Raw genomic sequence first — 23,933 nt, forward strand, 5'->3', positions numbered from 1 at the left:
TATGTACCTACCAAACAACCACTGAGAATCATTTCAAACATTTTGAACAAACCAACTAGTCCAAATCCTGCCTCCATCATTTACTAGCAATGTGAGCTTGAACAGGTTACTCTACACCTTAGCTTCCTAATTTGTAAAATGACAAAAATAATAGTGTCTCCTTTATAGGAATGGTTTTAGGATTGAATGAATTAATACACGTAAACCACTTAGAAGAGGAACAGTTCATAGCATCCAGTAACTGCTAGATGTAATTGTTCTTATATGTCAGTTTATCTTTATCCCTCTGGAATATTCTTTGCAAAGTAAAGATTCCCTTCACAAGTGTTAAGTGATGTGTGCGCATGATTATTCTTTCAGTGTTATGAACAGCTGGAAAAATATAAATTATATAATTTAATGTCATGAATTATGGTATTTTATAACATGGAATGCTAACCAGCTATAACAAATAGTTATGAAACTTTTTATGACCTATGAAAATACCCCCAAGATATGGAATAAAATAAAAAGTATGCAGAATTGTGTTATATTATGATGTCATTGATTGAAAGCAAAGGAGAGGATAATGTAATAATATTTATACCTAAAATTTGTACCTAATGTACCTAATATTTTTATATATGCATAAAAGATCTCTGGCAACTAATAAACTAAAAGTTCAAAAATGACTTCTAGTTGGAAAGTGGGTATTGGGCAGATGGAGGATAGGGGTGGGAGAATGACTCATCCTGTATTTTTGGCTTCTTAAATATTTTAAACCAAATCTCTCTTTTGATTAACCAACTCTGTTTTATTAAACTTTATTTTTATCATCAGAATTACTATTTCTTTATCATCAACATTTTATGCATGTAAGGGGGACTCTGTAAAGTTTTTTTTTTTTTTATCCTCATCCGAGGACATTTTTCCAATTTTTGTACAGATAGAGTGGAAGGGAGAGAGAGAGAGAGAGAAACATCGACGTGAAAGGGACACATCGAGTGGCTGCCACCCGCACGACCAACCAGGGCCGGGGACTAACTGCAACCGAAGTACACGCCCTTAGCGGGAACCGAACCCGCGTCTCTCCGGACCGCAGGCCGACGCTCTAACCGCTGAGCCAAACCGGCCAGGGCGGGACCCTGTAAAGTTTTAACTGAAGAAAACTGAAAGAAAAATATCAAGAGAAGAGGTGTTACGAAGCAATTGCTAAAAAACACACTTCATAGTTTTTTAAAGGTAAGTAGGCTCACCTAAATTTTGAATAATAGTCTGTCTTTCTCTGGTCCATCTCTCTGTGGTTTGATGGCTTAGATTGCCCATAATCCTAGATTTCTATAAACAGGAAGATGTGTTTTTCTCAACTTCAGATTGTATAGTTGGTTGTTTGAGTGGTAGAGATCAGTCCTTCTAGGCCTCTAGCTACTTAGTTTAGACCTTTCAAATCTTCTGGCAGGATAAGTTAAAATATAAGATGCATATATTCTCTTGACAGGCCAGTCTGTGTTTTGCTGACTGCTTACAGGACTTAGAATTCAAGAAATAGACGACAGTGAAGAAAATATTTGACAACTGACAACAGAACACAATGTCTAATAAGACTCACAAGCTTTATTTCTGCTAGAAAAAAGGAAGGAAAAAGTCTTTTTTTTTTTTACAAAATGTTTAAACAATTACTTTGCTTTATCTGATAAAGTTCCCAGAAGATTGAGACCAACCTGGGTTGGAGAGTAGGCTCTTCACAACCATACTACATTCCCAAATGTCCATTCAGTTATAAAGTCTCTCTGAGCAATTCCAGGGGTGCCTGGTTCATGAGAACCGTACACCCCCAAAGCATAAACAACTGATTCCCTCAAAATAACTGGTTCGTCTTAGAATGAAGAAAATAAAAATCTAAAAATATTAACTTGCATAGCCATTCAAATTATTGCTGCTTTTGATAAAATCATTGCAGGTAATTTTGCACTAACTTCCTCCTTTTCTCTCAACCCAAACTCAGAAATTCCCAGCAAAATTATGAGCTACTTTCCAAATGAAGCCTTGGGAAGTTTTTGCAAGCACATGTGTGGAACCCAAGGAATTTGCATGAAAGGAAGAGGAAATAAATTAAATAAATAATATCTAATAAATAACTCAGACAACATTCATTATCTACAAACTTAAATGCCAGAAAATGCTAACTTCAACTATAGGTCCCCCACCCCCACCCCACCACCACCTCTCATAAAGGTAAGTGCTAATATAGACTCAAAACACATAGGATGGCTTTGGATGCTTTCAAGTGGATTTATCAACCAAGGGTATAAAATCTAGCAGTGTTGTTGCTGCCAGCAAAATGGAAAGAAAATAACTTAGACAGAAGGGAGATGATAAATAAGAGGGTAAAAATGGCAAGATACACAGACAATTTGACAGGTTTTAGGGGATGGCTGAGCCATAGAAAATGACATACTAATCTGCCTTGTCACTTTATTCATTGGCCCTAAATGTGTACTGTGCATCCTAAACTTATCCTCTCTGGCAGGAGCAGAATGTAATCTGCTTCTGGTTTGTTTTAAATAATTATCCTGAAAGATTGGCCAGGACAGTAACATTTCTCAGATCACATTTCTCTGGAAAAAGATACATTTGACAAAATTAGTAGTGATATGAAGGAAAAAGGAGTTACATGAAGAAAAATAAATATCCTGTGAATTGGGATAAACCTGTGATGAAGACATAGATTAGTAAAAGCATTCACTGACCTTGGATTTAATGTCTGCATCCCTAAATCTAGTTACTCAAAATGTTACCTACAATATGTAATGATATATTATATTTTAGAAGTGAGGAAGAGGTAACAATTAGTGTGGGGGGGGGGAAGATACAGAAATATACATATTTTGGAAAATTCAAGTTTGGTCAATATGATATTGGTGTGGACAGAGGTCAGTAATTTTAAACATGTTTTCTTTAATTAGAAAAAAATTCATCTTGCCAAAGAATCTAGTGATTTCCCTATGGGCAGGTGTGAGCTAGAAAGAGTACCAGAACTATGATATAGCTATAGTTAGTATAGTCAATAGCCATTTTATTGCTCTTGAATGTGACCTGTGTTGTTTGCTGATTCCAATAACAGCACCTGAGCTTCATCAGAATTTCCAGAGCCCTCTGGTTATAAAGACCATGAAATGGTCTAGATGACTTTTCTAAGTCCCATTGGTCATAAGAGTCTGAGGTTTCAGTGACTTGATTGCCCCATCTCTACTACTAATAAAAGTGCTTTTGAAATGTTATCAAGAATCAAACTGGTATGAGATATCTATTATTGTTCTCAAGTTACTAAGGAAGTTATGTTCAGCTTTCAGCCCAACAAGAAATAGAGTTAATCTCTTAAAGAACATACTTTGTTATTCACAGTGACAAACTTAGAATTTGAATTTAGAACTTATAATTTGAGCCTCTGGCGGCTATTTCTAGATAGGTGCAAAGAAATCCAATCATTAAGTCCCCGACAGTCATGCACCTGGTGCTCCTTTGGCAACTCCATTTGATCGTTGACATATAGTCCCTATTTTCTACTATTCCTCTGTACTTTCAGTTTCAAGAAGTTTATAGAAGTGGTCACCAAAGTTATAGAATTTCAAAACTATGAAGGACTTTAGAAATCATCTAGACTTAGAACAATTGCCTGATTTTACTAGTAAGTAAAAAGAGGTCAGAAATGGAAAATTAATTAACATTTATCATTAAATAAGTTATTGGTACCACCAGAATAGGACTTAGGACTTCTGTTCCATTTCCACATGATTATAAAAAGTCAAATAATTGCACATGAGGACCCTAAATTAAAGAATTAATACAATCTGATGAGATGTTGATGAGCAAAGAGAGTGACAGGTATAAGAGGTTCTAAATGAACTGGGACTAATGTATATCTATAAGGTTCCTTTAAGGTCATTGAATCTTCAGCTCAACCATTTGAATTACAGAAAACATCTCCACATCATCCTCTGAAATGTTGATCTTACTGTTCTAATCAGTGAAGATTGTATTGAGTTGAGCCCCAATGCCATGGTGAGGGTAGGAATCATAGGACATATCTATGGGAATATCATAGCGAGGGGTACCAGCCTGGAAGGGAGTTGAATGCACATGCCCTGAGTTTAGACTTGCAGAGGGGTAATGTGGCATGAAGCTGTAGGATTTATCCAGATCAGGAGAGCCATCTTGCTTCAAGGAGAAGTTCCCACTGATGCTCAGGGGTGGAGTAAGTGGGCCCTCATAAGGTGGTGTACTGCAGTCAGGTGGATGACTCCCAAAGGATGATTCTCCCAAACTCTTGAATACTGGGGGTTTGAGATTAATAAGATGTGTTTCCATATGGCCATAAGGAGGGCTGGGGAGACCAGGAGACTGATAGTTGAAGTTATGGACAGAGATGGCAGAGTCACAAACAGGAGATTTCTCCTCCTGCTTCTCCACAAGGACAGACTGAGGGCCCAGTTGGAGGCATCCAGCCACCAGATTGCTTGTGGGCTGAGAGAGCCCTTTACAGAGCATCTCCACAAAGCCTTTCCCTTCAGGTGTCTGGCCAGTTTCCAGGACCTCAGACAAAGCCCAAATATAGTTCCTGGCCAGTCTAAGCGTTTCTATCTTGGAGAGCTTTTGCGTTTTAGAGTAACATGGCATGACTCTCCTCAGGTTGTCCAAGGCATCGTTCAGTCCATGCATCCGGGTCCGTTCTCTAGCATTGGCCTTGACTCTTCGAGCCTTAAACCTCTCCAGGCGAGCTTTCGTCATCTTCTTTTTCTTGGGACCCCTTCTCTTAGGCTTCTCCCCATCCTCTTCCTCCTCCTCTTCTTCTTCCTCAATACTGTCATGCTCTTCAGCTAAGCCACCAAGCATCCCATAAGCAGCTGGTCTTCTCTCCTCCTCCTTCATCTCAGCCTGAGAACCCAGACCTTTGTCCATCCAGGATGGTGTGTTGACCAACTCTGTAATCTCCTTGGGTTTCACATATGTTTTTGCCATTTCTAGATTCTGGAAAAGAAACAGGAAAGTTTAGCACTTCTGAACATTTGATCTGATTTAAAACTAAACTTGTTTTTATACCTTGGAGATAAAGTGCACTATGTGTATTGGGATTCAACTTACAATGATCCAGTCCAATTCCTCAGTTCTAAATAACTAATATAAGGCTCAAATAAATGCCTAGGACACTCATTTTGCTATGGCATATTATAAGAAAATAGACTAGAAAAAGGAAATTGACTTGGTTATTCATTACAGTATCAATGCCTAACTCTTTATTCTCAGGTTTTTTATCTCATGGATATTTTATGAAAAAATAATTGGTAAACCAATCAAAATATAGTTTTCTTTCTTCCCAAAATTCAGATCATAAAGGTAAATAGATACAGTAGGCATGTAAATTATTGTCCAAATAAACTTCTATAAGTGAAAAAAGATGCTAAAGTAGTTATAATTATATATGTATATAATTATAATTATTGCAAACTTTTAAAAGCATATTAAACAATAAAATAAGAAATCATTGCATATTTACACAATAAAGTAAATAAAAAACTGTAGTGAGATTATTCAGACTACTTTGTATGTGTTCTACAAAGGACTGCCCAGCCTCTATTTAGAGACATAGCACATATCTCTAACATTACACCATCCCACATTTCTCACTGGCTCTGCCAACTGTTGACTTCAAGCATCTCCTAGGAAAGAGCCATGCCACAGCTGGCTGGTATGCCACATAACCATGTAATTCTGCAGTTCTCAACCTGTGGGTCGCGACCCCTTTGGGAGTCGAAAGACCTTTGCACAGGGGTCACCTAAGACCATTGGAAAACACATATTTCCAATGGTGATTCATGACAGTAGCAAAAGTACAGTTATGAAGTAGCAACAAAAATAATTTTATGGTTAAGGGTCACCACAACATGAGGAACTGTATTAAAGTGTCGCGACATTAGGAAGGTTGAGAGCCACTGATGTTCTTTTACCATCACCAGAAGAGCATTTTGTTTTTCAGCAAGCATTTTGTGGTCTGTCTAGTGTTAGTAGTAGAGGTGTTAATGATATGGTATTGAAAAAGGATCAGGAAGAGAGAGGAGGGTTACCACTGATCATCTTTTAAATTTGTCCATATGTTAAAGTGAGAACTCTTTTCATTGCACATGTATCTCACACCATCAGAAAAGAATATGGTGTCATCTAGAATTACAAGCCAAAGGTCTACCAAACTTATTTAAGGTTATCTTAACGCAACTGTTATAATGATATGTCATTAAAAATGAAAAATCTGGGAAAAAAATGAAAAATCTGGAACAAATGCTAAACTTAACAAAATATAGTTACTGAAAACATAAGTGAGGACTATTTCAGACAGACACAGAAATAGCCTGACTGCTTTAATTCACTTAACAAATACTGTTTAATCAGAATTTTCTACGAAAAAATTTACAATTTGGAAACCAGCAAAGACTGGTGGCTTAGTAAACATTTTACATTCAGTTCTGGAATATCTGAATTGCTTCAAATTTGTTGAGTGATTTCTGGGTATATAATTTACCAAATAAAAGTATCTGATAAGCTTCAATAGGTCACCCCAGTTTACCAGCCAGTCTTTGAAATGTTAAACCCTGCATCACCTCCATTTATCAGAAAGAAGAGAGCATAATAAATGGTTTTTGATCTTTGAAGCTTGAGCCTCAAATAAATGAATGCAGGGATTAGTACATAGCTTTTAAAAATATAAATATATGATTTGATTTGTTTCTGGTAATCTGAGCTTGTTTTCCTTGTAACCTCATTTACCTCCTATAAATAATTAATGTTACTGCATTGCAAAAACAGCCTAGGTTTCATGTTAATCAGCACGGAAATCATGTCAGCTTGACTTACTCACTTAATAAGGCTTTCTGGGTAAGCAGCTTTATTGAAAACACACGTTAGAACCTATTGGTCAACTGGCTGCCCAGACCAAGTCAGAAAATCCCACTTTTAATATGGATGATAGAGCTTGTGTGCTGAGCTGCACTTCTAACTCAGGCAGCTACCCAGAGGGAGGATGAAGGATCTAATTAACTTTATGTTAAAGTAACACAGACCTTTCAATGGCAGGTGCACTCTGAGGTCAGTGAGGACGGAGTGGGCTTGGGAAACCTAATGTTCCACATGTAATTATAATTACATTTGCATAGCCTTATAGCAAACCTTTGAGGGAAATAGGATTGTTATGCTCATTTTATAGTTGACATCACTGTGGGTCAGGTATATTCAGCAATGAAAATGCAAAGACATAGAGCTGGTAGAGTAGGACATAAAACCAGTTCTGATTCCAAATCCTAGGTTTTATGTTTTTGTTTCTTTCTTTTTCCACCACAGCTACAGGAAGAAAGAAAGGTACTTTGACTTCCGGAAATGTGGATCAGTAAAGCTAAGTCACCAGAAAGTAGCCATCAACCAAAGGGAGGCTGGTTTGGGAGTCTCTGCAGTGTCTTGTAGCTCTCATATTCCAGGATTCCTTCCCCTTCCAATTTTTTGTTGTTGTTGTTGCTTTCACCCATTTCTTCCCCATCCTTCTCATACTGTCTGCCTCATTTTTCTCTTTCTCTCATGTCTTTTTTATCATCATCAGTATCATTAAGAAACTTACATGCACGGAGAGGTGAGAAGGAAGATGCAAGAGAAGAGAGTCTACTGAATTGTCCCTGAAACTGAACCCCATACTAACCTCTGTATTTGACCATTCTCATCATCCTCACCTCCCTACCTCTGGACTAGCCACATTCTGCCAATCCTCACCCCCATCAAGTCATGGGGCCAGGAGAAGAGAGTAGACTACCTTTTACCTTTAACATAATTTGATAGTTTCCCTAAGAGTCAAAGAGCTGCTTTCAAATCAGATTGTTGGCAGGTATGACAAAAAAAAAAAAAAAACATCAACTGACTTCGGCTGAAACTATTAAAAAGGCAACCAAGTTTTGTCTTTGTTCTCTTACTAACTATGGGAAAAATATAGATGATTCCAGTTTGACTTTAAGATATATTTTTTGCATGATTCTAGCAAAACAAATAAAAATATGGAAAATGATTTTCTAAACTTTAACTGCGATAAAAATATTATTGATATAGTTATCTGTTTATTCTTGGGTTTTCTTATCTAATCCTTTACACATAGTTGCTTATTCAAAAATAAAAATTGTTTCTCACTTGTGACTAGGAAAAGCAGGTTGTATTAACTACTGTGCTTCTTCTGGTTGGCTCAAAAGATCATCTGACAAAGCCCAATATCCCACCCTTTTCCCAGTGTGACCAGACAGCACACGTTAGGGTCAGATGACCTGAGTTCAAATTTCAGCTTAATTAGTTACTAGATATGTGAACTTAGGCAAGCTTCATAACTTCCTTATGCCTCAGTCTCCCCTTTAAAATGCTAATAATAATAGTCCTACCTCATAGGCTTATTGTGAGCATAAAATGAGCTATTGTATGTAAAGACTTTGAATAGTGCCAGACATCATAATAATACCTAGCTATGTGCTAGGTATTATTTTTCCTAAAGTTCACCATGAGTTTTTCTGGCCACATGGGTGGAAATGGGTATAATTATGATCTGTGCTTAATATTGATTTTATGCCAACAAAAGCCTACCTCACCTCAACCCCCACTTCACAATAGTCCCTAATATTCAACCTCCTAAGGAAACTGAGTATCAAACCTCCTATTCTTACCCACGGGTAAAGAAACACTGCTTCTTCTGGACTGACCACAACTCTTTCACCGTATTCAAGAAGGAAGTTTCATTCACTTATAACTGGGAAGCAGCAGTTGGACAGACACTCTGATTCAGTCACATAAATTTTCAAGTTTATGAAGTTTCTGGTGGAATCCAGACAACTATCGGCACTTGGGCAGTTTTCCTTTGATTAAATAATGGATATGACTTCCTACCAGAACCAATGCCAGAGCTCTGAGGAGAAAAGTGGTCACTCAAATAGAAGTAAAAGCCAAGACTCCTCAAAGATAAAAGAAAAAAAACTTTTTTTTTTATCTTTTAAACCTAAATATCTTTAATACATCAAAAGATAAGCAGCAGGGCAGGAGTACAAATATCCAGTTTTAGATTTAAGAGTTGAAAATATGTGGTGCAGTTCTGAGTTTTGATCAAGGAAACCAACTTGGTTCTCTCCAGAGCAGGTACCCAATTCTACCAGGACAGTTAACATATTAATGAACCAGCTCAGAGGTGTATTAAAAGAAGCATGATCTCTGCCCAAGTGGCGCAGTTGGTTGGAGAATCATCTCATACACCAAAAGGTTGCAGGTTTAATTCCTGGTCAGGGCACATACCTGGGTTTCAGGTTCAATCCCCGTTCGGTTCTCTCTCTCTCTCTCTCTCTCACTCGCTCTCATGCTCTCTCAGAATCAATAAAAACATATCCTTGGGCAGGGATTTTTTTTAAAAAAAGGAAGCATGGAATAGAATAATATTTTTGTCTGTCATATCTCATATAGAAGCTTTTATGAAAAGTAAGGAGATAATGCAAGGACAAGTAACTTTGTAAAATTATTGTGCACACATAAGGGTTGTCAATTGTTTTACAGAAGCTGTATAGAGAAATCTATAGCACTATTTCCAAAGTATTGTGATACTCCATTTTATTATTTCTAGAAAATAAATCAGCTTTCAAAATATACATGGAGATTCCAGCATGACAAAAATCAATTAATACTAGCTCTGAAGGCAGAATACAACCTCCCTGACCCCCCACCCCCAAACACATTCTGATTCTATAAAGCCCATTTTAGCCTTTGTTCTTGAAATTTGGATTTCTTTATGCATTTACACAATATAACAAACTTTTCCCCTTTCTTTAGGATTCTTCCATGATATTTTAAGTTTAGTCAAGTCTCCAATATTGGAAATTTTCTCCCACTTTTAAAAGAAAATTTTTTAACCTGTTCTAGCAAAATGTTTGCTTAGGCGATGATTGTAACTACCCAATACTTTCATTACTGGGGCTAAGGTCATTGATGTATTACTATTGTGTGAAGCAGTCCTGGAATTTGTCCTATGCTTTTTACTAATTTTGATGTGTTGTTGAGACCTTTCAATTGATGAATAAGTGTAAAGAGCACATGCATGTGTGCCTGTGGTGATGAGACAGTGTCTTTCTTCTTAAAGGCTGATTGTGCTCTATTCACCGCCTGACCCTGTGACTAAATTCTAAACACAACAGGAACGGGAGTATTAGGGACCTAAGGACCAGACAGACTAAATGTCTTGCTCAGAGTTTGCACTGCAAAGACAGAATGGAGACCAGGATGCTCACAGGTTGCACTGCCTGAAACAGCTAGTAGGCTATTCTGTGCTCTTCCTGTACAATCTTTTATACTCTACCACTCTGCCTCTTGATTAATAACTGTAGAGAGGAAGAGAGAGAGGAATAAAGAGAGAGAAATAGAGATACACATGCACACACATCTTATCCAGCCTGCCATGTCATACTTCAGTTTTCATAGCCTTAGATCCTAATGCTGAACTTTGCAAACAGAAGTTATTCAACCCCTCAGTTTTCCCTCTGTGTTCTTCAGTGTGTCATTTCTTATCCCTCTGTCAAAAAATGAGGGAGGCAATTTACATGTATTAGAATTTTTCTGAATACATATTTGGGATGAGTGAATGATGTGTGAGAGGGGATAGAAGTTGGTAGAAGGCAGAAATATATGTGGACAATCTCTCCCATCTGATTACCCATCTGGAAGAGCTAAGGGAAAGGAAGTTTTTCCCACTCTATTCCAACCAAGGATTTTTAGCAGACCAAATTAAAGCAATGGTGAGGATATCCTCATGGCTTGCTAACATATTTTCTCATTTCCTATTCTCTTCTTTTTCCCCTTTCCCTTCTTCCACCTTCACTCTTTTCAAAGCTCTAAACTGCTGTAAGCAGAGTGGTGGATAGGGACAGTTCTTCAAACCTACTTGCTGAGCCATCTTGAAAGTGCAATTAAACTTGTTGGACATTTTTTCTGCATTTATAAAATAGGAGGGTGGGTTTGACAGGAGTGGAGGATGGATACTTTGTAATCTCTACTATAAAAAAATATTGAGAGTGTCTGAGTTTCACTTTGGGTGACAGGTACTATGGGAATTAGTGAAATTATTAAAATTTTGATATCTGTCCCTAAGTGTTCTGACTCTCTCTGTTTCTCTGTTCAAGTCTCCTAAATCCCACTCCCTTCCCACTTAGCCCAGAAGAGACTTACCTCACTCCAGTTGCTCCTCTAGGTCTGTGGAAATACCCCATAGAAACTACCACCCCAGCTGCTGGCTCACCTTTGGCAGTGGGAAATCCTGGCGTGAATTCTGTGGATCTGTGTCCTGGAGGAGACTCAGAGAAGCCAAGTTTCTCTGACCATCCAGATCATAGGAGGAGGAGGTGCTTTTATCGATCCATGTTAAACCTGGACACAGCCTCTTAGGAATGCCACCGGTCTGGTTTCTCTGGCTGCTACTTCTTTTACTCCTTCCTTGGAGTTCAGTGGGCTCCTCCGGGAAGCCTTCAGGCTGATGCTCCCTTTGCCGCAGGTTTAGTCAGTCTTCAGTACTCCTCTCCCTGGTTAGTTCCCTGGCTGGAGCTTTCAGGACCACAGCCTCTGGGCAGCTCCTGCACTCTGGCTGGAGTCTCCCAGTTACAACAGTTTTGATTGCTTTCCCAGCTGACCAAGGAGGGGTGATTGTGCCCGAAGTCTAACTCCTCCCCTTCCCCAGCCGAAAGACACACCTACTTCAAAGGGCTCCTCTGGCTAGGTCCAGCGGAGTTGTTTGTTCGTTTGTTTGTTTAAATGGGGATAGAGGTTGGTAGAAGGGGAATACGGAAGGAGAGCTGCTGAAGTTGAGAGGCAAAAAGAAAGAAAGGGAAAGTGAGAGAGAGAGGACTGGAAATCTCTGTGGTTAAAAGGGTAAGAAATGGGAGTGGAGCAATGTGAGCAGACGGGAAAAGCGAATTGGAAGAGACTTGCAGAGAGAGCTAAGAAGGGGGAATAAAAATGCTGGCCCACATCTGAAGAGTCAAAAAGTGAGAAGATATGTACCCAGAAAACAGCATCGTTGACCTTACACATATGGAGCAGTGTCTTTGTATATAAAACTTCATAATTCTAAAAGTAGAAGGAAGAAATACCTATTCTCATTTAAAACCCTTTTATTTTATTTAGTGAACATAGACAAAGCCATATCTATATGCATTGTACTAGTCTTTCAACTTTTCTGTTTGTTTAAAATTTATAAAAACAAAAGGCAAATGAAATCTTTTGTTTTAAGAATGCTTAGCTGCTCAAATTACAAACGGGCATCTGCCATTGTTTTTCAAAAATATATTGTTAAGCATTCAGGTAGAAAAAGTCCTCCTAAGTGGTAATGAAGTTGAAATAAAAAAAGGGTCACATCATTCCCCAACTTCTTGTCATATTAGGAAGTAAGAGTAAGTTACTAGAAGAGAAAAGGAAAATTACATCTGGAAACATTTAACGGAAATAAATGGATATGCTTATGACAGAGAGCTGTGGACCAAGCTACCAAGTCAAAGGGTGGTGTCTTTGTTTTAGAGACTGTCAAATTTGGACTACTACTTTATGTAAAGCTTGACCAAGATCAAACAAATAGTTGTGAATTCATTTTTAGAAGTAAAGGATTTTATCTTCCAGTGATTTCAAGGAAGAAAGGAAAGTATGCTTGGATTAAGCAAGTTGCTGAATGATCTTCAGTAATTCACTTCTGGCATCAATTTTCACATCTGTGGAATTACCTGATTACTTAGTTGTTTTCTTATTCCTCACCCGTTGATATTTTTTCCATTGATGTTTAGACAGAGTGGAAAGGAGGGAGAGAGAGAAAGAGAGAGAAACATCGATGTGAGAGAGACACACCAATTGGTTGCCGCCTGCACAAACCCCATCCAAGGCTTCAGATCTAACCTGCAACCCAGGTATATGCCCTTGACTGGAAATCGAACCCGAGACAATTCAGTGCTAGGGCCGATGCTCTAACCACTGAGAAATACCAGCCAAGACTTAAGTTTTTTCCATAAGAAGCATGATAGAATTCTGAGTCCAAACTCAACCTCTTTTAAAATTGACTTGAAGGAAATACTCCAGGCTTTTTGAAAGTCACTTGCTCAACCAACGTAACTGGCATGTGTGCATAATAGAGGTGAAAAGCTGTAAATTTGCCTTGTGTGTAACAAAAGGTACAGAAGGTTAAAACAAAAAATCATTTTACTGCCAATAAAGCTAAAAGAAATACCTCAGGTTTGAAATAGTTGATTTTTTATAAAATATTCTGATAGAGGTGTCATATGACTCTTGTCCTTCACCGAAAACAAGAAAATAAAATTAACACTGCTTTTAACTTTTCTTAGGGAGGTGTTCATCTTCAGCAAATCGTTAAACTCTTACTAACCTTTGTTTGTGTCCCTATCCAGGAAATATATGCTCATCAAAATAAACTTTATGTTCAGAGTAATTAAGTAACATGTACTGGGAATGGTGGATTTCTGAAAACCAAATTAGAATTCACTCTTCAGCCAGAGAAAATTTATCTGTGGAGTAATTCATGTTTGGGATAGAACTGCAATGAGCACATACAGAATGGATTGATGCCCTGCTCTGTGTCTTCAAAATCACCTCCATTGATATTTGAGAATTGATGTTGTCGGTATTCTGCCTGTTGAGATGTTCAGAGGGCCAGAAAGAGTAGCGGATTAGCAGAAAGGTGAACATATTGGGACAAAGATAAGGGTAAGGACAGAACATTCTGTGGGGCCCTTTGCCTTCTCTGACAGATGTAAGGGACTGGACACAACAGGATTAGCTCTCAAAACACATCCAATTGTGTGTGTGTGTGTGTGTGTGTGTGTGTGTGCGCGCGCGCGCTCAGGCACGCGCCTGCGTGTGTAGCCTTGGGAGGGAGTTGAGGAAGACATTGAATTTTCTTAAAGAGCTACCTTTTGGAGAGGGAGGGATGGAACCTATTTCATCACAGCTCCTCACCACTACACGGCTGACTATTCAAGTCTGAGAGCAGGACGGGCTGGAGGAGTGTGTGCACCAGCAGAGGAAAGGGGGCGGGTCTGAATGCAGGGCATTTTCTTCATTCTCCTCCCCCCCCCCCCATGGTTCCTGGGCCAGAGGGCCAATCTCTAGCCCTTCCTTCTTTCTCTGCAGCTTTTTGTAAAGCTCTGAGCTAACCTGTTAGAACCATCTGCTGGGTGGAGAAAATGTAACCGGCGCTTAGTTGCCCGCCCATAGCCCGGGAGCCATTGAAGCAGAGAGAAGGGAGGCAACAGGCAGATTTATGGGCAACAATCTGTTTCCCACCCCCCAGGCCCCTCTGCCGGGAGACAGCTTGATAATCCATCAACCCCACTAATGAATTAATTAGTATTCCCAGTAATCCCGGCCCCCAAAGGAAACAGGCCTGTGGGCCCCTAAGGGGGCCAGAAACTGCCTTCTTCGACCAGACACTGAAGACCTGGGACCGATGCCTGACATTAGGCCCCAGGGTGCTAAGCTGCAAGCCACAGACCCTGTTAACGATCCCCAGATGTCCCTCCTCGCCTTCCCTGGGGAGACAGCTAGCTTTTGCTGAATTAAAACCAATACCACCAACAAATGGCGTCCAGAGCGTAAATCAGGGACTATGGAACGGAGGGCTGTGAACTTCCAGAAAGTGAGGATTCGAATTGCCCATGTGCAGGATAAACTTGAGCAGATTCTAAAGCTTTCTCCAAGGGTTACTATGAGGTTGGGGTGGGGTATGAATGGGGCAGAAGTTAAAGGATGCACAGTCCATGACCTCTAGAATCTCAATGCTCCAGTAGGGAAATGATGCAGGGTCAAAAATCATCATGAAACAGGTTAAAACAAAGTGGTTTGTGACACAAATATGTCCTGAACAAAGACTGGAGTAAAACAGAGTTGTCAGCTGGGTTTATGAACAGCCTGAAAGCTGGCATCTGGGAAATTCAATAACCCTCCCTTACAACCACAGTCTCCAATCTCTTACAAAACTTTGAGATGCAGTTGAGAGAAAAAAGTTTAGGAGTAAGAGAACCTGTATTCCAAACCCTAGTCTGCCTCTGACTGTGTGGCCATGATAAGTGATCTAAGCTGTCTCACATCATCAGTCAATGATCAGGTTAGATTATCATCTCTCCGATTCCTCTGGCTCTAACGTTCAGTTATGATGACATAGTCAAGGAAGGCAGTTTCTGACCCCCTTAGGGGCCCTTTTTGAGACTGAGTAACACTAGCCCATTCAAAAGTATGCCATCTGAGTCCCCCAGCTTCAATAGGAAACTAACCAGGTTAGTGACAAAAGTGGGTCTAGAAATCAGTAGTAGACTTGAGTATCTTCTCTCCCAGATTTCTGGTCTCTTTTGAGAAGAGTTCTTGACTTAACCTTCTTCCACCTCCCTTATTCAAGGCCTAAGCATTTGGGCATTCACAGGGCATACAGAGTGACTCATTCCATCTACCAAAAACTACCTGCACTTGTGGAACATCTGTTGAGAAACTTCTGCACCTTTGAGAGCTCTGCACCAACTGCCTCCAGCATCCTTCTCTGTGCTTAGTATCCCCAGTTTCTAACAGCAGAGTTATCTAAGATTCAAGTAAATCCTAAAATAACTTCACACAAGTTATTTATCTCTCTGAGCCTCAATTTCTTCATCTGCAAATTGAAGGCAACAAACTCACTCTGAGGAATATATTAAACTTGCTCTGAGGAGTACATATCTCATTAAATATGAGATCATGTAAGTAAAGTGTCTAGTATAGATTATGGCTTTTAACAAAGGCTCAATAAATGGTAGTTATTATTGGTATTTTGTCTTAAACATTTACATCTGATTTTTCATCCTTAAGAAATCAAGAAAAATATCAGGATTTCCTTATAGCAGTCCTATCTGTTTCTCAATACAAGTATTTCTCTTTTATAGTAATGACCACACTGTATTCATTTACCCAACAAATGTGTCCAATGTATATATACAGCCTTGGGCATTGCAAGACTCTGGGAATACAGAGCTAATTGAGATTTCTCATTCCTAATCAACTTTTAGTATAGTGGCAGAGGTAGAAAACCAATTATATAAATATATAATTCAAAAAACGTCACTTCTCCATGTCCTCTTAACATAGTTTCATGTGTTAAAGGAGCCTTGTATGAAGCAGAGATGTTCATTGCAGTATTGTAACTAATGGTCTAGCAGCTAAATAGAATACTACTTAATTTGCAGTGAGTTAGTCTATACATACTAATAAGAAATGTACTTTAGCCCTGGCTGGGTGGCTCAGTTGGTTGAAGCATCATCCGTACACCAAAAAGTTTCAGGTTTGATTCCCAGTCAAGGCACATACCTAGGTTTTGTGTTTGATCCCTGGTTGGGGCACATATGGGAGGCAACCAATTGATGTTTCTCTCTCACATCGATGTTTCTCTTTCTCTCTCTCTCTCTCCCTCTCTCTCCCCCTTCTTCTTTCTCTATAATCAATAAAAACATATCCTCAGATGAGGATTAAAAAATAAAAATTAAATAATGAAATGTACTTTATGTATTAACATACTGTAGGGAGAAATGTAAAACAATTTTTAGAAATATAGGTTCAGTATGATACACTTAATTTAAAAATGTAAATATTAAGTAATAGGGATGTTATTCACACACACACAAACTGATAACAGTGAGTCTTTTTTTCAAGATGTCTTAGTACTAAGATTAAGTACATTGAGATTTAGATAGTTATCAAAGGAGAGTGTTTTCTTTTTGTAAAAATAAAATTGTTTTCTTTTATATATGAATAATGTATTCATATATAACTTATTAAGGTAAAATTGATATTAAAATATGCTCTTTCAAAATCCATTTTCCCACTCATAATCAAACATTTTCAGGAAGGATATGATAGCCCCCCAACTCCAAACTCATGGGGTCCATGAGAAGATCATTGCCTCATACACTCAGTCCCAGGAGCATTTGCTGGGTCTTAGGAGCAAACTTTAGTTTGAATTTAAGAAGTTTCAATCGTGATTTGTAGGCCCTAAGAAATATCTGGTGGAGAGCAATAAGGATTTCCTAAGAATTTAGCTTTAAAACCATCAGAAGAAAATTAAGATGAAGAGATGAATAAAACCAAGTCTTCTGAGAAGACCAAGCAGAGCTCTGTGTTTGTTACTGCCAGGTCACAGCCGAAGCTCAATTATCCAAGGGTGACAGCACCATACAGAGGCTGTCCACTGGGTCCCTGGCAGCTTTCAGTGGTCTGCTCCCTAGGCCAGCACTTCAGTCATATCACTTCTCCTAAACATTTATCAAAAGAATGAAGTGGAAGCCAATGAGAAGGAACTAATTACTAACTGTAATAATTACAGCTAATCTTTATAGAACACCTACCATAAGTTAGATGTTGTAACTGCTTTGCATATATTAATTTATTTCATCATTACAGCAGCCCTATGAAGTAAATGGTATTATCATTATTTTCTGTTTTATAGATAAATTGATCAAATGCTGAGACTTTAAATCACTTGCCCAAGATCACACAGAAAGTGATGGTGTGCTAAGTGATGGTGTTGAAATTGGGATACAAATCTTCCTCCACTGCTTGATATTCCTAAAGCAGGTAAATGATAGGTAACTATCATCTGGAATCTATTCCCTTAATGCTTCAGGAGGGATGCTGAAAGTAAACTAACAGTCATTTCTGGTGTCTCAACCTGAAGCAGTGGGCAGCAGGACATCCGTTTTGATTCCCCATTGTCCAGGATATGTTCAAAAGAATTGTGTTTTGCTCACAGTATACTTGCCTGAAATATAATTTCAGGACTTACCACTACAACTGATAATGCAATATGAGGAGATGGTAGCTTCTTGGTCCCCAGAAGTTCCTGTGCTAGGAACTTCTTACTCATCTAGCCTTCCCCGAATCTCATGCTCTGAGACAGTATTTTATGAATTCAGAACAGAAAGAATAACCCTTCTTCTGAAAATAAAACAGAAGGCCTTTCAGGACTTAAGCCTAACAGTGTTGAAAGATCTTTGTGGGAGCTAGCTGTTCTCCAGCCTGAGATTCACCTTCCAGGTGGTGTTTTTCCTTTCTGTCACTAATTTTAATGGAACAAAAATATCCAAGAATTCAAGAATCATCCATATAACCCAGTTCACAAGCTCTGGTGTTCTGCTTCTACAACAAATGATTTTTCAACCACAAGGGTCTGGTTGAACTTCTCACTTTTCCCTTCTCCCTGCTCTGCCATTCTTTCAGCTAGAACTTAATTTCTAGATACTTTAACTCCTGGTATGAGCTAGGAAAGCAGAGAATACAAAGCTACACGAGCCCTTTGGGATTCAAAGGTGAATATTTTAAGGTACCAGAATTATACTGTGGGGAAAGGAAGAGGAATCTGACATTGGCAGTGTCTATACCATCAGTAGTCTGCATAAATCATCTCCTTTAGAAACACAGCCAGCATTGTCTGAATATTTATATTGAGTTGGGAGCTTTACTTAATGTTACTTCATTTCATTGTCACAACAACTCTTTGGGATGGTACTAGTAGTATCACCTTTTTTAACAGATAAAAAAAAATGAGGTTCACTAATTCATACATGCAATAAATATTTAATTGCTTTTTATGTGCAATAGACACTGGGGATATACCAGCGAGCAAAACAGAAAGAACAAGAAAGTTGTCCAAGATCACACAGCCAGGAAATTAATGCTGTACTTTGAAAGCCTGCTTATTGTTATGTCCTTTTTATTTATTTGGATTATTATTCTATTCTTTTCATCCTTCAGCACTTGGAGGTTACATTCAAATGAAAATGAAACAAATTAATACCCCACCTCCTCCAATAAGTCACATTAGTTAAATAAAGAGAAGTAATGATTCTAGACAGTCACCATGAAAGATGGATTCTCTATAGCAGGTTGAACAGTTTCCACATCCTACCCCTTTCCCAATCCCCTCAAACAAGCGAGTGTATACACACACACTCACACAGAGACAATGTACAACTACAGGTTACATGCCAACTTACACATATCAAGGGTGACCCTAGGATCTGGTTTGCTTAGTGCACTCACGGTTTGCACCTGCTAATTATTTTGAGAGCCCCTTTCACTGGTAAAAACTACCGCAGCCCTGTTGCACATTGTATGGTCACCCTCCTCACACTCTCCAGTGAAGTTCCAGACTTGTTCATTCCTGGATGTTGGGACCTTAGCTCTTCCACATTCATATTAGTTTACTCTACTATTAAAAGGGGAAGAGCTACCATGCCTCCCCAGATTGAAAAAGATCATGATGTAGGGAGTTGGAGGGATCTAGAGATATTGTAGGGTGGGGGCTTTATAAATAAAAGATGATTAAAGCAGAATTGGGAAAAGTAAGGTGAGTGAGGAGAGGTTGAAAAAAGAGACTAACACAGAACCTCTCTTTACCCCATCCTGAGACCCCGTGAAAAAATATCCTCAGGCTCAGCCCCCTGACATTCAGCCCCCACTCCTTCCACCTCCCCCAGCTGAATCCAGAATTGAGGAGCTCAAATCTAGCTTTAAGGGTGGAAGCTGTTTATTCCCCCAGGCTAGAAAGGATTTAATGTCTTTAAAGGCTAAATTAAGGTTCTGAATATTTTCTGTGGATACCAGCTGAGGCCAGGCTAAAACCTCTGCACTATCCGCTAGGACCCTTCTATGGTAATTTGTGGGGAGAGTTGCCACCTATTAAGTGTTCTGGTGAAGTCTTTTCCTAGATTTATTTCCCTCTGCAGACAGGTACTTACCTGTGGTATGAGAATTTAGTCTTGCTTAGATTTGAAAAAAATTGAAAGGCCCATCCAAGTTCCCTGAGGTCTTGGGATATTATGACTCTCTGACCCTCCCAGCCCATATCATCCCCTCACTCCCTGACTGTTCCAGAAAAATGCCAGCCCCCCAAAAGGTGGCTTCCTTTTCCGTTTTCTCTCCATAACTCCCTGTGGTCTCTCTTCTTTAGGCTCTAAGGGGTTTCCATCTCATCTCTCAGCCCCCTCCCCGCTTCCCCTCCCACTTTCCCCTTCTTTAGTGCACATGTTCCTCGATTTGATTTACTTCTGTACATTGTGTAGCTTTGCAACGGTTGGTCCTTAGAGAGCCCTCAAAGGGAGCACTCCATCTGTCAGCCTTTCTCCATCCCTTTCTGGCCTCCAGCCATCGCCCCTCCCTTTCCCTTCCTGTGGGCAGTTGCTGCAGGAGCTGTGGGAGATTTAGGCAAACTCCTCTTATCCCACTTCTTCCCACCTCAGCCCTCCCTTGAGGGTTTTCTTTTTTCTGCTTTCCCCACCCTCACTCAACTTCATTCCTGCCACCCCTCAAGAAAAACCTTTGAAGTCACAGAAGTCAGCGGGAGTGTGCAGTCCGGGGAAGGCGCTGTATGCCCGCTCTCCTCCTGGGATGCCCGATGTAATATAATTAAGACTTGCTGATCTAACAGTATATTGGGTTATCAGTAAATTCAGGATTAGGCACACCAACGATAGGGAGCAATGGTGCAGAAAATCGCAAACTGCAGATAATCCAAAATTATACCCCATTCAACAACTATCTATTTGTTCAAATTCTATGAGGTGCTGGAGACACAAACATGAATAAAATAGGAAGCACTCCAGGGATTACAGGGACGCACAGTTTGATGGAGGCTATTCACACATATGAATGATTTTAATCAGGAAAACGGTGATGAGTGCGAAGTGTGCTCCAGGACTCCAGCCGAAAATATCTCGTCGCTCAGGGAATGGTTCCAGTAGGAGATGGAATTTGAGCTGCACCTCGAGACAAGTGTGGCTGTTCAGTGTATTCCTATTAACTCATCACCAAATAGAAACTGGGCATTTTGGGGCATTTTTCTCTAAAGTTTCACAATAATCCATTTTATATACTGTGTATAAGTGAACTCACGGGGTTTTCTGTGTTTAAGGTGAAAACACAAGGGTGTCTTGTTTCTTTGTTTTGTTTGTAAGTGCTAAAGAGAATCAGCAGATTCACTCATCATCTTGACTGGTCGGGGTGGGTAACTCAGTAACTCTTTTCTGGGAGATGTGTCACATGACAGTCCCAGTTTTTAAGATTCTGACAGTTTAGAGCCATAGAGAATAGCAAGCCCGTATTTGCAGAGTGCTCTAAAAACCTGCCTTGTTTTTATTCCCTTAGGCAGAAAGTATGAATTATTTTGTGCATGGGGGAAAGACAAGATAAAATACCCATAGGGAGAGTGACTTGAATGCGGTTACCAACCAAGATGGCTTGACTTACGTGACTGGAGCTTATCTGGAAATGACCGAAAAAAAATCAAAAAGCAATTACCACCACTTCAGTGTTAAGATGTAACCCCAATCCTTTGATCACATCATTTCACCTCAAATGATCTATCTAAAGGAAACCACGCCAAATTCATCCCTCTGTTATTTATATAAGTTAAGAGGAAATAACTGAAATGGACTCAGTAGAATAATTAATTCAATGTCAGTGAGCTCCTGAGATAAAACTGCAGCTTTTACATTTACAGAAGATTTCTAAGACATTAAAAAATGATGTAAAGTAAATTTAGAAAACAATATACAAAATTCTGTGTATAATGTGATCTCAATTACCTACAATGTAGTCTAAGAACTGAATTATTCTATACCCATACAGCTTACTGTCCACAGTAACCTAGCTTCCCTACTCAGGAAACTTTTGCCCAGGAAAAACTTTACTGTTTATTTCAGGAATTTTTATTTTTTAAAAAATCAAACAAAAAACATTTAAATATACATTGAATGATAGAATGAATCAAATGACTGTTTATCATCCAAAACTCAAAATCTCTCACCTCATGACCCTTTTCCTGCTTTCTTTCCCAGTCTTAAATTATTATACCATTATTTTTAATCTATTTCTCTTCACTCCTCACATTGAAAGATCCTTCTTACACTATATGCACTATAGCTCCACTTTATAAATACCCTACAACCAATCCTCCAAAAAAAAAAACTTCTCACAACTGTAGGAATACAGTGATGTCCCTTGCCATGAAAAACAAGAACTAAGTTTTGTCTTATAAACAGGTTATATGAGTAGAATTTTTTAGGAATCCAGCATTTTCAAATATTTAAAGAAACAAGGCAGAAAAGAAATAAAATGACTTTTTTATTATTAATTTATTTTTTTACAAATGTTTCTCCTTTTTTGCCCCATTGACACCCTCCTCCCCATCACCCCCACCCCGTCCCCAGCTTTGTTGTCCAAGTCCATCGGTTATGCATACGTGCATGTAAGTTCTGTGGTTAATCTCTTCCCTCCTCACAGAACCCCTCCTCTGCGGGTTGTCAGTCTGTACCCTACTTCTACATCTCTGGGTCTACCCTGTTCCTCAGACTATTATGTTCATTATATTCCACAAATAAGTGAGATCATGTAATATTTGTCTTTCTCTGCTTGGCTTGTTTCACTTAGGATAATACTCTCCAGGTCCCTTCATGTCATCTCAAAAAATAAGAGATCTTTCTTTCTTAGGGCTGCATAGTATTCCATTGTGTATATGTACCACTGCTTTTTTATCCATTCATCTACTGATGGACACTTGGGCTGTTTCCAGATCTTAGCTATTATATAGTGCTGCTATGAACATGGGGGTACATATATTCTTTATGATTGCTGTTTCAGGCTTCTTAGGGTATATTTCTAGAAGTGGGATCACCGGGTGAAATAGCAGTTCAATTTTTAACTTTTTGAGGTAACACCATACTGTTTTTAATAGTGGCCACACAAGTCTGCATTCCCACCAGCAGTGCACTAGAGTCCCCTTTTCTCCACACCCTCACCAACACTTGTTATTTGATGATTTGTTGATGGCGGTCATTCTACAAGTGTGAAGTGATACCTCATTGTTGTTTAATTTGCATCTCTCTGATGATTAATGATGTTGAGCATTTCTTCATATGTCTCTTAGCCATTTGTATGTCTTGTTTGGAGAGGTGTCTATTTAGCTCCTCTGCCCATTTTTTAATTGGGTTCCTTGTCTTCCTTTTGTTGAGTTGTATGAGTACTCTATATGTTTTGGAAATTAACCCCTTATCTGATGTATCATTGGCAATTATGGTCACCCATACAGTGGATTGCCTTTCCATTTTGATGGTTGTTTCTTTTGCTGTGCAGAGCTTTTGAGGTTGATGTAGTCCCATGTGTTCATTTTCTCCTTTGTTTCTGTTGCCTTAGGTAATACATCAGTGAAAATTCTGCTGTGTATGATGTCTGAAATTTTGTTACCTATATTTTCTTCTAGTATTTTTATGGATTGATGGGTCACATTTAAGTCTTCTATTCATTTTGAGTTTATTCTTATGTATGGTGTAAGTTGAGGGTCTAGTTTCATTTTTTTGCATGTAGCTGTCCAGTTTTCCCAACATCATTTAATAAAGAGGCGACCTTTACTCCATTTTATGCTCTTGCCACCTTTGTCAAATATTAATTGAGCATAATGTCTTGGGTTCATTTCTGGGTTCTCTGTTCTGTTCCACTGGCCTATATGCTGTTCTTGTGCCAGTACGAGACTGTTTTGATTACAGTAGCTTTGTAGTATAATCTGATATCTGGTATTGTGATCCCACCTACTTTGTCCTTCTTTTTCAAGATCGCTGTAGCTATTTGGGGTCTTTTTTGGTTCCACATGAACTTTTAAAGTACTTGTTCTAGTTCTGTGAAATATGTCATTGGTATTTTGATGGGAATTGTATTGAATCTATAGATTGCTTTGGGTAATATGGACATTTTAATGATGTTAATTCTTCCAATCCATGAACAAGGTATGTGCTTCCACTTTTTTATATCTTCCTCTATTTCTTTTTTCAATATCCTGTAGTTTTCTG

At 38.9% G+C, this 23,933-nt stretch overlaps 1 protein-coding gene across 1 annotated transcript; it reads right to left on the reverse strand.

The window, feature by feature from the left end:
- Positions 1–2,843: 2,843 nt before the first annotated feature.
- NEUROD4 (neuronal differentiation 4) lies at positions 2,844–11,652 on the reverse strand. Its single transcript, XM_036251360.1, has 2 exons — positions 11,324–11,652; positions 2,844–5,007 (listed from the first exon to the last, which is right to left on the reverse strand). The coding sequence occupies exon 2, from the start codon at positions 4,996–4,998 to the stop codon at positions 4,000–4,002; it is 999 nt and encodes a 332-aa protein (XP_036107253.1). The 5' UTR covers positions 4,999–5,007; positions 11,324–11,652; the 3' UTR covers positions 2,844–3,999.
- Between the last annotated feature and the right edge of the window lie 12,281 nt (positions 11,653–23,933).

Source organism: Molossus molossus, unplaced genomic scaffold, assembly GCF_014108415.1.
Source record: "Molossus molossus isolate mMolMol1 unplaced genomic scaffold, mMolMol1.p scaffold_m16_p_10, whole genome shotgun sequence".
Taxonomy (NCBI): domain Eukaryota; kingdom Metazoa; phylum Chordata; class Mammalia; order Chiroptera; family Molossidae; genus Molossus; species Molossus molossus.